General features: G+C 40.0%; 1 protein-coding gene across 4 annotated transcripts in view; it reads right to left on the bottom strand.

The window, feature by feature from the left end:
- Positions 1 to 15315, bottom strand: part of NCOA7 (nuclear receptor coactivator 7) — a 100903-nt gene that overhangs the window by 46865 nt on the left and 38723 nt on the right. For all 4 annotated transcript variants that reach the window (XM_026846302.1, XM_026846301.1, XM_026846304.1 and 1 more), the window contains exon 3: positions 6670 to 6923. In XM_026846302.1, the coding sequence (XP_026702103.1) occupies positions 6670 to 6923 (254 nt within the window). The remainder of the gene's footprint in view (positions 1 to 6669; positions 6924 to 15315) is intronic.

Here is a 15315-nt window from a genome sequence, read left to right as displayed (position 1 = left end):
TATCTACTCTCATTTTTGCTGTCTGAAGCCAACCTGAAACAGAAACGCTAAAGCAAGGTCTCAGAACTTGGGAAAGTTCAGATCCTGTTCGTCTTACTGTTGTATTAAGGAACTTAAAACAGCGAGTAGCCCAGTTTGTAAATAACTTGGATTACATGGAATACAAAATACTTTACTACACAAATAGGACTGACCAAAGCAAGTCTCCAGAGATTAGGGCTGATTACAGTTAGCTGATTACCAGCAAAAATTCATATGGATTTTCTTATTTTTTTTAAATGCACTCTACCTTTTTATGATTAGCACCTTAATTAGGTCCTCAACTGCATCCTACTGTAGAATAACTGTACCGGCTAGTATAAAAGACAAAACCAGGTCTCATTAGCAGAAGTTCCATTTTTCAACTCTCTATATACTGAAAAGTCCATTTCAGATTAAGTCTATTTAGCAAATGTCCTAACTATTAGAAATTATTATGCAAAGTGGGTTCAGTAAGTGCCCCACCTTTTCATTAAATTTAAATTGTCTATAAATTTTTACTGCATTGCAAGCAACTTTCAACTTTGAAACAGAGTAAGTACTGCTGGTATCATGGGAGCTGTCTCTGCTGGTTCTGCGCCAGTCAGGGCGAACATTATGAGTGATGCAAATTACTATGGCCTCTTTGTTGTTTTTTTTTCATTAACATTTGTTCTTGGCCAGCTACCCAGAACACCGAGAGGCTTGGTAACTGCACGCATGCTGTTTTGCTCCTGTATTGCCCCCTGCCTGAGTGATGGCAGGGAGGACAAGTCAAAAAGGCATCCATTTTCTTCCTCCAGACTCTGAGGAGATACTCTGGCACCTCCTTTTCAACATACAATATACTATCTCATTAAATGGGCAGATACCATTTTCCCTCTCATGACATTTAGGACTCCTGCTTGTTTTGGACAGAAATCAGAGCTACAGTAAGAGAAGGTTTTCTTAGTCTCAGCTCCTACTTGTTTGTTGCTGAAAGTGAACATCATAGAGTGAATAAGAAAGAATGGCTTTATGATTAGAGAGCAGAACAGTAAGATGTATCAACTGGATTTTATTGGGCTGGTAAGATAAAAGCAACTGTGTGATGTGGGACAAATCACCTAAACCAAAGGTTTCTTTATGATGCATTCTTTAACAGAGACCAATTTCTCACATATGCTGACCACTTATGTTTTCAAGCATGATCAGGGGAATCTAGGAATATTCCGCACATCTGGTAGAAAGACACATTATATTGTGCTGGAATAAATATATGGATGAAATTCAGAGCATGGTGCTTGACCTTAATTTACACCACTGTTAAACTGACTGCTTTCAGAAGGTCACATTTTTTCCTGTTTCAGTGTCTTCAGTGGCAAAACACAAACTGTCATTTTCATCCAGTTTAGCAATCCTGGTTTCCTAATCTCACAGCAGTCCACGGAACAGGTCTACCCCAAAAATATGCATCCCGCCCTAAGCCAATAAACCAGCGTTTCCAGGCAGTTACAGTTCACTGCTGGATTCCTGCAACTCACAGAATCATCTAGGTTGGAAAAGACCTTGAAGATCACCCAGTCCAACCACTGACTTCACATTGACAGTTCCCAACTACACCATATCCCTCAGCGCTATGTCAACCTGACTCTTAAACGCCTCCAGGGATGGGGACTCCACCACCTCCCTGGGCAGCCCATTCCAACACCTAACAACCCCTTCTGGAAAGAAATGCTTCCTAATATCCAGTCTAAACTTTCCTGGGTGCAACTTGAAGCCATTCCCTCTTGTCCTGTCACTTGTTACTTGGTTAAAGAGACTCATTCCCATCTCTCTGCAACCTCCTTTCATGTAGTTGTAGAGGGCGATGAGGTCTCCCCTCAGCCTCCTCTTCTCCAGACTAAACACCCCCAGTTCCCTCAGAGACTCCTCGTACGACCTGTGCTCCAGACCCTGCACCAACTTCCTTGCCCTTCTCTGGACACGCTCGAGTCATTCCATGTCCTTTTTGTAGTGAGGGGCCCAAAACTGAACACAGGAACCGAGGGGTGGCTTCACCAGTGCCGAGTACAGGGGTCAGATCCCTTCCCTGTCCCTGCTGGCCACGCTATTGCTGACACAAGCCAGGATGCCATTGGCCTTCTTGGCCCCCTGGGCACACTGCTGGCTCCTGTTCAGCCGGCTGTCAATCAACACCCCCAGGTCCCTCTCTGACTGGCAGCTCTCCAGCCACTCCTCCCCAAGCCTGTAGCGCTGCTGGGGGTTGTTGTGGCCCAAGGGCAGCCCCCGGCATTTGGCCTTATTGAAACTCCTCCGGCTGCCCTCCGCCCATGGCTCCAGCCTGTCCAGGTGTCTCTGCAGAGCCTCCCTACCCTCGAGCAGATCAACACTCCCACCCAACTTGGTGTCATCTGCAAACTGAGGGTGCACTCGATCCCCTCGTCTAGATCATCAATAAAGATGTTAAACAGGAGTGGCCCCAGAACCGAGCCCTGGGGGACACCACTCCTGATCTGCTACCAATAGGATTTAACTCCGTTCACCACAATTCTTTGGGCCAGATCATCCAGCCAGATTTTTACCCAGCGAACTGTGTGCCCATACAATCCATGAGCAGCCAGTTTTGCCAAGAGAATGCTTGGAAACAGCATCAAAGGCCTTACTAAACTCACCTAGTGTTTTAGAGTGTTTTAGAGCCCATGACAAGTAGGGGGGGAAAAAGCAAAACAATAAGAGAGAGAAGAAAAATAAATATAATAGCTTAGCAAGTCAACATCTTCCACAAAAACAGGCTTCCCACAGAAAGTGCATCTGAACCAAGCAGCCAAGCTGCAGAAGTAGGTCAACTAGATTATCCCAGGAAGAAGGGGAGAGTATCCCGGGCACTATGTATAGTGGCCAGAGTGCCCATGCAACCATTGCACCATGCCAGACAGAAACATCCTTGGAGGTCTGAAAGCAGATTACTGCAGCAACAACAGAAAGCGTACGAAAGTTAAGAAGCCGATTACCACATAAGCCAAGAGATGAGGCAAAAATAAGGCGAGAGGAGTGTTATTTCCATTGTTCCTCAGGAAAGAACTAGCAGTATCGGCACCTCTGTTTCTTTAAGGCAAGAAAACAAGGACTCTATCTGCAAAGCAATGTCTTACAGGGTGAGATTTGGAGTCTGAATGGTACAAATTATTCTAGAATTATAGAGCCACTGAAGAACAATACAAGTGCTAAGAGAAAAGGGAAATATGAGGCTACACTGGGGAAACCTATTGTCGGTGGGACCTGTTCAGCCATTTAGCAGTGCCTCAAGAGAAATAATAAATATCTCATACAATTAGGTTATTTCTAACAGTGCCACCACAGTGCTAGCAGATATGCTGTACAGAACAATCTTGGCTGGGGAGATACCTCCAGTCGCAAGTCCTCCTCCTCCTCGGCTCAGCGATGCCACCCACCGGCCGCAGGCATTAACGCAACACGGCACTCATACCAGGCCAGGAGCTCCTCACTCCGTCCCTGTGCTTCCATCTTCATCAAGAAAAGTCTTTTAACCACTCTCTTTCCTGCAAAGTGGGGCAGGGACCTCCAGTTCTCTGCAGCCTTCAGAAACTCCGTTATGGTCTTTCCACCGGAGAAGAAGGATTTACTGAGTCAACAAAATCCTTCTGACAGAGTACCAGCCCTTGCATAAATCTATTAAAAGACATGACATTCAAAGTGAAAGAGTAAGGATGTCACTGTCAGCACTTACAAATTCATAAAGGCAAACACATTGCCAAACTTCTCAAGACAGGTCATTGTCTGCAAGGAACAAATTATAGTGAGATGTGATGTTCCTTCCCTAATCCCTTAGAACAATAAGAAGGATTTACAGTCCTGTAAAACATGAAAGGGAGATTATTCAGAGGACAGGGGTCTTCATTCTGTTAGACTGACAGACACAACCCTTCTAGACTCAAAGCATCTTATGACAAGACCTCCATTAAGGCACAAAGTATATATGCATCATCATACCAACACAGATGAGATTATGCAAGACTGTTGCTACATCTAATGCGTTTTTCTTTTGACTAGAAAAAAACCTAAGCATTTTGGCAAGGTGCAGAAAGCATTCAGAAAAAGAATTAATAATTCCCGTATCAGATTTTCTTAAAGTTCCAGACATTAAGTCAAAGCTAGGTAATTGAGAAGAATCAACCATCAAACAAAACGTCCAGGCCCTTGTGCAAACTCACCTAAAAAAATGGTTAACCATGAGTAAGAGAGACTATTTTATTTGAAGCACCTAAGATACATCAACAAAGATACAACTCAGTGGAAATAATCAACTGAAAGAAAAAAAAATTGAAATATATGCATCCATGTTGTATAATGAAGATAGATGTGTATGCATGGATAATCCCTCTCAGCCAGTTTCATATGAAAGCATATCAACAATTAAAAAATAAAGTCTGTACAAGTTTGGCAGTACCTTCCCACCAGTTCAGCTAACACATCTTCCATCAGGGAAAGGGCTAACACACACCTTCTGGCAGAATTCAACGCAGTGACTACCGTAAGCAGATAAAGGCTAACTATTTAAACAAGTTCAGGTTTTATGGCTGCTATGGGTATAGGGAGTGCTCTCAGAAACTGCTCAGGATGTTAGTGAATGCAGTAGCTTTCAGGAGAGCAGCAGTAAAAACAGCTACACAGGTAACCACTGCCAACTACAGATGCAGTGGAGGAAAGCAGGTGTAAGACATGCAGACCAATACTACCAGGTGATTCCACTGAAATGACTTCCTTTAGACAGCTGCATAGGGAACGTGGAGCTATTGCACTGGTTTCACAATCAACTGTTTTCCATCTCTCTTTAAAGTTTCACTTCCACAATTTTGATGCTCCAGTTGGGTAAAAGTCTGTATTTAGGAATAACCAAAAGCAGGCATTCAAACAACAAAGAGGTATCTCTCTGTGGATTTTGTCAGTTGGGTCTGAGCTCAGCTCAGCAGCAGCATTATATTGTATTTCACAACAGAAATTCTGTATTTCTACAGAACCCAGAGCCTTTGCACACCTGCATGACGACCAGTAGCATTTCAAGTCATCCCTGCAATGGTGCTAGTTTACACAAAACATGGGAACACTTAGGAAACAAACATTAGTAAAGCCTGGATTTGTATTGACCATTGGATCACAAGTCAAAAAAAGGCCTGGACAGCTTTATATTCTCCCTTGCCAGCCCTGCTACACTCTTCAGTAAGACAGAGAGATGTCATCGTCCCCCTTCTCCCCCATCTTGCCACCAGAAGTGCAACTGCCACAGCATTTTTCACAAAACTACTGAAACACTAGAGAAACAAAATTCAGCTACCTCACAAAACCCCAAATTCCTCTGGGACAAACCAATAATGTCACCACTTTTAGCAGAAGTACTTTACTAGGAATGCCACAGAAGTTTATATTTTGTTGTGTTTGTGTTTTTTTTAATTAGCATACTAGCAAAACCAGAATAGTTCACAGGCTCATTCATTAACGATTCTCCAGTTTTCCTTCCACAGATTTTATTTCAAGAGCAGTGTGGGCAGAACTTCAGACGAAGAGAAGCATGTTTTCTTTCAGTCTCCAAATTATTAATCTCATCAGATTCAAACCTAACAAAAATTATAGACTGATCAATAAATCACTGTAAACTCTTGAGTTTGCCAGGAAACACTTTTTGGCAAGGCCTGTGCTGTCTTATAAAGACAATCTTCAGGTGTGGGCTAGTCTGTCTGTATCAGTCAATGCATAACAACGTTTTTACTGCAGATTCATTTCTTTCTCCTAGAGGACTCTTCCTTAGGAGTCAGCCATTCATGTACACACAGTGTGAGCAGGAACAGTCTGCTTTGAGGATAGCTAGAATTTTCTGTCCCCTTCCTTCTCTTTAAATAGAGGATTCCTTACAAGATGAAACCAGAATTCTCTTAATCTAAGAGTTCATTCCTACAAAATACCAAGAGAAAATTTAGAAGTATTTCATAAGTCATATCTAAAATTACTTAGAGTATCTAACAAATTAAAATCCAGAACTGCAAACAGATGTGTATATGACTCATCTGATTTATGCACAAACTGAATTTTCTCTTAATTACTTGCAAGAATAAATCTGAAAAAGGTTTTTATGATTAACTGAGGTACTGATATAGTTGGAGGAGTGAGGGGGAAAGAAGCTTTCCAGTACACAAGCCCTTTGACATCTTGTTTAAAAATATGTAGATAATTTACTTGTTCATGCTTCAACAGACAAACTAAATATGAATTGAGACTGAAGTCTGAAACAGTACAAATGAATTTATGAAACAAATAACCTCACCAAAAAAAAATGGAACCCCAATGCCAAAAATCAAAAAGAAAACAAATTTAAAATAATTAAAATAAAATGCAATAAACTTAACTGTTGCCTATAACAACACAATTTTAGAACTGAGAAATGAGAAATACGGGGTTTTTTTGAGAACTGCAAGTTTAAAATTAGAAGGAGATGATATTTAGAACTATGTAATTTTGTTTGTTTTTAACAGCTTAAAAGCTTTATTTTTCAGTCCGTTATCCTTTTAAGGAAGATGTACAGAATATGAGAAAAGTATATTAACATGACATCAAAGCAAACATATTTCAAAATACTATAGCATTAACATAACTCACCAGTATTATAGTATCTTTTAAGTTCTGTGCGTCTGATGTCTTTCAGTTGATTGTATTTTTTCTTTTTCTTTTCTTTGTCTGGAGCAGTTTCCTTTTCCCCAGCAAATTTACAGTTATCTTCAGAAGAACTGATTTGCTCCAAAATAACTTTACTTTCATAATCTTTCTCAGGAGATGTTTTGGAAACAGGAGATCCAGGGGAACTGGCAGAGACAGTCTCAGTGTTTTGTTTGGCTTGCCTTTTCTTTTTCAAACTATGCATAAAGAAAAAAACCACAACATTAAGATGTAGCCAACTTTTACAGACAAGTTAACTCACTTGCTAACTTGATTTTTAAAAAATGAATTCAATATTAGAATTCCTTGCAATTCAGTAAAAACCACACACTTTGCATTAGTGACTTCGTAACTAAGACTATCCTACAGCATACTCTTCAATGATATCATCTCAATGATATCTTCTCAAGAATATCAAAGAAGATAATAAAGTTTTTACTGTTGTTTACTGAGGAGGAGGAACAGGGAAAAAGAAGCAAAAAATATCAAAAAGTTGTTTTGTTTTAAACCATCATATATCTAAATGTAGAAACAAGATACTGAATATTGTTTTCAAGATGAGGCTTAGAATGAAATAAAACCTCAGATCATAATGTATTATAATGCAACAACTAACATAATTTCACAGTCAACTGCTCCTGCTTTATAAAGCTACTTGTTTTGATATAAACTTGTTATTTCTTTCCATTTTGTCCAAGGTTATCTCCCAGTGGCCACCTACGCTACTCCACATCTGTTCTTGCACAACCCACACCAGCTGGTACTCCATGTGCCACCCAGCAGCTCCTTCCACAACACAACGGATGTAGCCACAAACTGCTTGTGCAGGAACATTTTCCAGCTGCTATAGCTCTTCTGAGAGAAATCTTAATGAGCTGCCTATAAACCTTTCAACTTATCACTATAGCAACAAGAGTATTTTCTTTTAGAAGACTTCTTAAAGCACAGCACAAGTGAGAAAGACACTTTAGGAATCCTACCATGGAATTTTCTGCTAAATCACCATCTTTGGCACTGCCTTTGCTTAGTAAGAGCTAAGGCTGACTTTACGGGTTGAGGGTCAGTGTCACTAAAATAGTCCTCAATTAAGAATCACTGACACATACCACATAAAATGAAAAACTAATCTATCTAATGGTCCTCCTCTCCAGTACATTAACTTCTTAGCTACAAGGTACCTAAGGGAGGGAGTAGTATATTAATCTTCTGGATGCTAACAACTCTGTTATGTGCACAGGAAGAATTATGCATAGAAAATACAGGCAATCAATGACTCACCACAAATGGGAAAAGGTTGCATGATCTCACAGCAGTAGTTTATGTTAGGGAAAAGGTAATGCATTAAGTTATTAATATAACGCAGGAATTTCAAAGATTCTTCTTTCCTTTACATTTATATGCTATCAATATATCTTTTCAGGCTACAACATAAAAATAAATACACAGAGCATTGAAAATTATAGTAAGCCATTTCAGGCTACACTTTTTTAAAAAAAAGAAACATCAGAAACAGTTCCCAAGTTTAGAATACCCAGCTTGGGATCTCTGAAAAGAGTCAGTTTCTCAGACCACATGTGACCAACACTTTCCAGTGAAACATTTCAAAAGATTGTCTTGCAAAAGCTCTATCACACATGTATGTATACGTATTTCTCAAATTCTTCCCAAAATATTATAGCAGATTCACATTCTGCAGCCAATTTAGTGAGACGCTGTGGTTCCCCATTCATTCAAACCCACTGATTTGTAAGACAGTGAGTAGTAGTTCATACTCTGCACAGGCAAAGGAAATTTAGTATGTCAAGTTTAGAAACTTTACAGATCAGGTCCTGACTGCACATGAGAACAACCGACAGATTTTTAAAAGGTAAAAGTTAATATACCTATATAACAAACAAAGTGTTTTGTTTAGACTAATGAAAATTTGTGTATGCAAAGGAAGCTTATTTTTTGACTAATAAGCCACAGTCTTGATCAAAGGCTGCTGTAGCAACCACAAAACATTACAGACACGTTGCATATACAATGTCTATATTTAGCCCTGGTAGAAATCTTTGCAAAGCAGCACTCTGCACTGAAATGGCATATCCCTACCATGGCTGTACTTGATTCCAGACTTGTAAATAAGACACATCCCTGACTTTTTACTCTAGTGACTTAACGACCTTCCTGTATGTGTGCATATCACAGGGTATCCAAATCATGTGCTTCAGTAGACAAGAACTGGCAAGCACCCACTGGCAGCTCCATTTCTACTCACACCGTGTGAGAGACTTCTGTCCTTAGATTCCTAGTCTATTTGTTTTGATCACAAACTCTGTTAAGTAAGCTTTCTGTAGTATAAACGTAGTATCTCAAAACAACAAAAAAAGCTGCTAATGGAAACATAGAACCCTTTTTTTGAGAGGGAAAAAAAAGAATAAAAGAGAAAAACCTCTCTAGAGGTCAACAGTCCTCAAGACGATACTAACAGCACTTTCCTTAAAACATACTCATTTGAACTAGAGTTTTCAAAGTTGCCCCCAGCAACCCCAAGAATAAAGAGGTAAACCAGAACTGGTCCATTAGTGATAGAAAGAAGGAAAGCATAAAGGACAATCTGCACTGACTGATCACAACTTAACTGACTGATGCTTCTCCCTGAAGTATTTAATCTTGCCTGATTCCCACATACTGCACCCCACGAAGAGCTCATCACACAATATCCCCAGCACACAGCTGTTGCTGCTAGTGGACAGTGACACAGGCACTTTTTAAGTAAAAGTGACCAAGAATCTGGGCAACTCTGTAATTTCTATTCTGTCCTCATGGCAGGCATCAGATTTTCAGATAGCGCCAAGCCTACTTCTCCTGCCCACTGCTCTGTTTCAAGGTAATGACTATCCAACTCTGAAAGCAGCAACCTTGGCGCTACAAAAAATACCAGATGAGGACCAAGTATCCACAATATTCACCACAGGACTCAGAGTTACTGCAACTCTGCCTAGGGTGCAAGGAACTGAAGGAATTAATGCCTCATTCATTGACACAGAAAGCCTCAAGAACAAATAGTGGCCTCTGTGGTTAGTCTAAGGAATTAATTGTCTGCCTAGGGAAGTGCAGAGTGTATTGAAAGGTGCATGGCTCTGCTTCCTCGCAGTTGTATAGGCAAATTCCTTAGATAAGTCTCAAAGTAGGGAGACTGAGTAAAACCATATGTTCAGGTTAATGCCTACACCTTAATTTATTCCTATAGCCTTGAAGAAGAGCTAAAAGACTGGTAAGAGATAAATAACCAGCACCATGGACCTAAGCAAAAACTGAGAAAAAAAAAATAAAGGTGGGTGAGGAGAGCACAGCCACCGAACTCAAGGTTCACCTTTTTTCTCACAGAAGTTTGTGGAATGCCTCTCTTGGTCTAGTATGCTAATCAGTTGATAAGATGAACTTAAAAGGCCACAGAAAACTGCAGAGTGTGTACCCACGACCCAAGATTACCAGACCTGAGACAAAGCTGGAACCTAGAGGTGGTGATCCAGACTTGACTCTCTCTCTCTCATTTCTTTTTCTTTCCTTTCTTTTCTTTCTCACAGATTTATAGGACACCACATTGCTTATTATCCTTTTCCAAGCTGAAGTTATTTCTACTGTAAGTAAAACATTTTAGCCGGTCGTTTGGTGTCATTTCACCTTAATCTAACCCAAGGGAATCACAGAACCTTTACAACTCTCTGGGCTCCCAGTCTGGGTCATAACATAGGGTTATGATCTCTGCTGTGAAGATGCTGCTTTTAGAGGTCTCTAAGGCCTGGCCAAAACTAGTCCAAATCCTCCACTTCACTCACACTCGATAAACCTCAATTATAATATCCCAAGAAACCTAAACAAGCCTTCAACAGCATTTTAAACCATAAAGCAGCCACAAATTTATTAAGATTTTTGACATTATGTGCCTGCTATTAGTAAAGCAAATACAGAGTCCTGTATACAAACAAGGCAACTCATTATTAACACACACAGGCATAGTGCAGCAGAGACTGGGCTGCAGAGAACACAGCTAGAGGGTTTACTGCATGTTAAACAAAGCTCCATTCCATTGAGGCACCCCCTTCAGCCTCCACTCACCCATCTGTCACACTGACCTGCACATCCCAGCAAGGCAGACTGGGCACCCACACAAGTTGCCAGCCCCTCTCCTGCTCAGATTTCAAGCCCATCACCTCCTGAAGAAGCTGAAGGCTGAAGGTCTCATCAGTTCTTTTCCTAGGTCTCAGGTACTTCCCACCCTTCATGGCAAGAGCTGCCATGGAAGATAGATTTAAGAATACCATTTGTCAAATTATTTCCTTTTTCAACTACTTTGGAAGATTTTGAGTGGTTTTGTTCAGTTTTAAAGGAGATTTCTCTGAATAAAACCATTAGTACAAGACTGAATGTTGGTTATGTGAGCAAAAGGGAGCTGAAGGCCAAATAAATAAGCAAACAACCTCAGTTTGACCAGTGTCAGATTTTGCAATTAAATTAGCCTTTCAGAGAAAACAATATGCATCTTCTCCAGTAAATGGAGAAGGTGTTACTGCAGATGATGTTTAGTTTTCAGTATCAGAGTCAATGGATATGTTGTGTCTCACTAGGAGAGTTGCTGGGAGAAGGAAGAGGGAAAGAGAAAAAGGGAGGGCAGGAGAAACAAACAGCTTATCTGCAAAACCACTCTGGTTTCTGAAGTCCTACACATCTGTAAATTCATTTGGACTCCAGATAACATTTGTCAAGCTAATTTGTTCTGACAGGCAAAACATTTCTTCTGAATTTATATAGAGGCATCCTTCTACAGCTCCTCAAAGTGTTTTCTGAGCAACAACTGATAAGCCATTTTCTAAATCCGTCCAAATACAGAGTTTCCCTGTAAAAGTTTTCAGTCTGTTACTGTGCACAGGAGATGGCATGGGGACTTTTCCATTGAGTCCCATGAGAATCAGAGAAACTCGTTCTTAATGGGCACTGTGAGCTGACTGCAGGGACCTTTTGGGCATCTACCCTACAGAAGGAACAGGGAGCAGAAACGGTCTGCAACACAAAGACCATTCTCATGCCATTTAATAAAGACTAATGATCTGAAATGGACATAATCTCAGAGTAGGCAGGTAAAAACACAAGGTTAGCAGTGCTCACTTAAATTAATTTGCAACTGACTGCTTAATAGCTTGGGCACTGACTTACAGGAAAAGAGCCAGGAAAGATTTCAAGAAATGACCTACTTCATCTTCCAGATCCAAGTCTATTTGACTGCCTACAGAAGGCAAATAAATCTGCATTTTCAGAACAGAATTGCCTGAATTTCCCATTATACTAACAAGGTCGGTGGTTAGAGTAAAAAGAAAACTGATTAGAGAAAGAAGGAGTGATGTTATCTGAACAACTTTCATTTAGAAGGCTGCAAGCAACTAGTAAAGCTATGCAACTCTGACACTGAGACAATAGAGAAATGTAAAACTGACAGTTTTTTCTAGAAATTCCATTTGGTTTGGTTAACACTTATTCAACAGAGTTGCCTAACAAAACAATTGAATAGGACCTCATTTGATAAATAATAAATCAACCATTAACAAAGAGCACTAGATCCACATTGAAGGATGTTCTAAAAAACTCCTAGGATAGTAAGACATGATTTTTATGATGTATTACATCAATGAAAATCATACAGCATGGACAACTCTTGCTTTAGAAAAAAAAGCATCTAACAAAGTGGTCCTCCAAAAAAACGAAAAAAAAGAAGGGGGAAGGGAGAAGAAATCTTCATTTTATCTTGAAGCTGACACAGTTTTCCTTTTGGGAAATTTTCCACAATGTGCATCCTCTAAAATGTGCCTTGATATCTGGCATACAATCAGCTTAACATCCTGCACAGCACAAACAGATCATGTTCTACAAATGGCTGACTTTTTTTAATCCATTTATGCATATATGCAAGAAGATTAACAGATCTTGTAAAAAAGAACTTTAAAACACTTCAAACATCTTAATCTCTTTTGTTCTCATCAAGATTCTTGTTATTTTACTTTGTATACAAATTGATATACACCCCAGTTATTTCATTCAGAATTAACCATTTTCATCTTAATTTAAATCTCTGCGATCAATATAACATGTACTACAATTTCTTTGTACCCTACATGCCTTTCTCCACCCATCCAAAACAGCTAAATAAATCAAAATTCTGACATTTAAAACAAACTATGTACAGAAACCTTACAGTAAAAATCCCCATTACACACCCACTGCTCTGATCCTACTCAGCTATTCTATTCCAGCCCACACAGACCATCCATCTCTGCTTCACCAAGTTCAGCGCCAGCACAACTTGGCCAGCTCTGGGCACGGCTGTGCTCTCATCCCATCTGATGTAAACTGACAAATAAGCAATTTCAGATAAAATAAATCATTACTGCTTGCAAAGCCAAAGGAAGTAAGACTGCTTGCCGAATCGTAACACTTTGCTCCTGACCTCCTCAGTGCAACTTTAACTTCACAACAGAATGGAATACAGAACCCTTCATCCTTAGAAAGAAATCTTCCTAAACAGCATCCACCCCACAAGAAAGCATGCTCCATGAAACATTGAACATGCTGGTATGCATCCTGTTTTGGAAATGAGCAAGCCATAAGGCTTACTATTAAAACAAGATTGCCTATTAAGGCAAAAATAAGGGATGGCACACTTTTTTAATGAGAGATTTAAACAATTAACTGCGGGGGGGGGAACTACATAAAAAGTAACTGAAACAGTTATCAGGGACAACAGCGTGGTTGCAGTATGGTGGTTGCGGACACTGAGAAGCAACCATCTTCTGGATCTTCTGTCCAAATGACACTCAGCAACTGCAGAAAGCTCTGATATTAGTAGCACAGGTCAAAGCTGGAAATTTCACTTTTACTGGAACTCCTGTTACTAATTTACAACAAATACCAGCACCAGGTTTCACACATGGTCAGTCATCAGCAATGTTCAAGAACGAAGTTGGCATGTTCCAAAGAGTAAAGTGCTGTACTGACAATCAGAATATGCCCATTTTCTTCCTGATACTGCCATTAGCTTACAAAAACAAGTCACTCTACCTCTGCTTCATCATCTGTAATGAGCAGGGAAGTATTTGTAGTAAAGCTGTTCTGGAATTTTAAAGACATTGTACCTTCTGATAGAAAAAAGTTCTCAGATTAAATTAAAATGTTAATTTTTCCTCCAGTCTTCTGACTGATACCAGGTTGGGGGAGGGGAAATAAACACAATTTCCCAGGGTAAAACTCAATAATTTTGAGCTGTCAAAATTTTAATTTTCTTACTTTTAAGAATACAATGTTCCCATGAATCTTATTTTTCAAAGGCAAAAAGTATCCCCATCTTTCCTGTTTACTTAGCAAGAGAGGTTATGATGTATTCATCACTCCATTACCATGACAGCAATTTAATAAAATTTTCCATAGGGAAAGGATTTTGGAAAGCTGTTTTGTTTGATTTAGACATCTATTTAATTCTTTCTCTTATAACCTCAATTACTGCAGGCTCTCAAAGAACAGCTTTAGGCAGAAAGAAAAATGAAGAAATCCTTCACTTCGGATGACTCCTTTAACTTTGCCTGAAGTTCACTTAACAGGCTTGTTCAACTGAACAGGCACCACAGATCTATCTTGTCACAAATACCAACTTGACTCTTACCACACTCCCATCCTGCTCCTCCGCCTCTGCTAACAATGCCAGATACTTTCTCCTACCGTAGCGTTCATTAATCACCCCAAACCGCTCCTACACATGCAACAAATTCTTCCCCAAGTGGCTCAGCAAGACTCTCCCTTCACCAAAGCCCGGGCCAGGGAGGACCGGCCTTGTCCTGTCACCTCCACCCAGTGCTAGGCTCCAGCTGCTCTCCCACCCTCAGTGCCAGCTTCAGGAGCCACTGCTCCCCCAGACATCAGCTGGCTGAAACTGTAAGAAGGGACCGTCAGTTACACAGCAAAGGAGGATGTTACTGAGAAGCTACACGGATTCTGCACGGGAGAGTCACACCATATTAAAACTATTAAGATTATCTGACAAGAACAACAAACACATGGTGATGTGGCTGGCTGAAACACATCAATTCTCCCTGAAACTTGATAAACTCCTTCTTCCCTGCCTCAGCTGAACACTCTTCAAGAAACTCAACTTCCATGAAACAAAGAGGAAGGCCTTTTTAAATTAGTAATTGATTAACACAGGGAGACAAAATACAGGAATTGAGAATGACCCAAAAGATGACAGACAATGACAGGGTACATGGAGAGCTGTGGGGGATGTGTATCCCTCCATACAGTCATCGCTGCACACCTACTTTCTCAGATCAGGTTAAGTGCCAAACTTTTCCTGATAATACAGAGCCAGATTCAGTATTGATTAAACTGACTGCAAACAGTCAGAAGGGAATTTAGTGCACAATAAATGGCAATAAATATTTACAACGAATTGATGAAAGAGTACATGAAAATCATCTTTTCATTTAAAAGTAAATCTAAATTTAAAAATCATTTAAAGCAAAAATCCACAGGAAATGTGTAATACATCATCCAACAGTAATA

The sequence above is a fragment of the Athene cunicularia genome (genome assembly GCF_003259725.1).
Source record: "Athene cunicularia isolate RWA chromosome 3 unlocalized genomic scaffold, athCun1 chr3_part1, whole genome shotgun sequence".
NCBI classification, from domain to species: Eukaryota; Metazoa; Chordata; class Aves; order Strigiformes; family Strigidae; genus Athene; species Athene cunicularia.
This window is presented reverse-complemented; position numbering and strand designations above follow the sequence as displayed.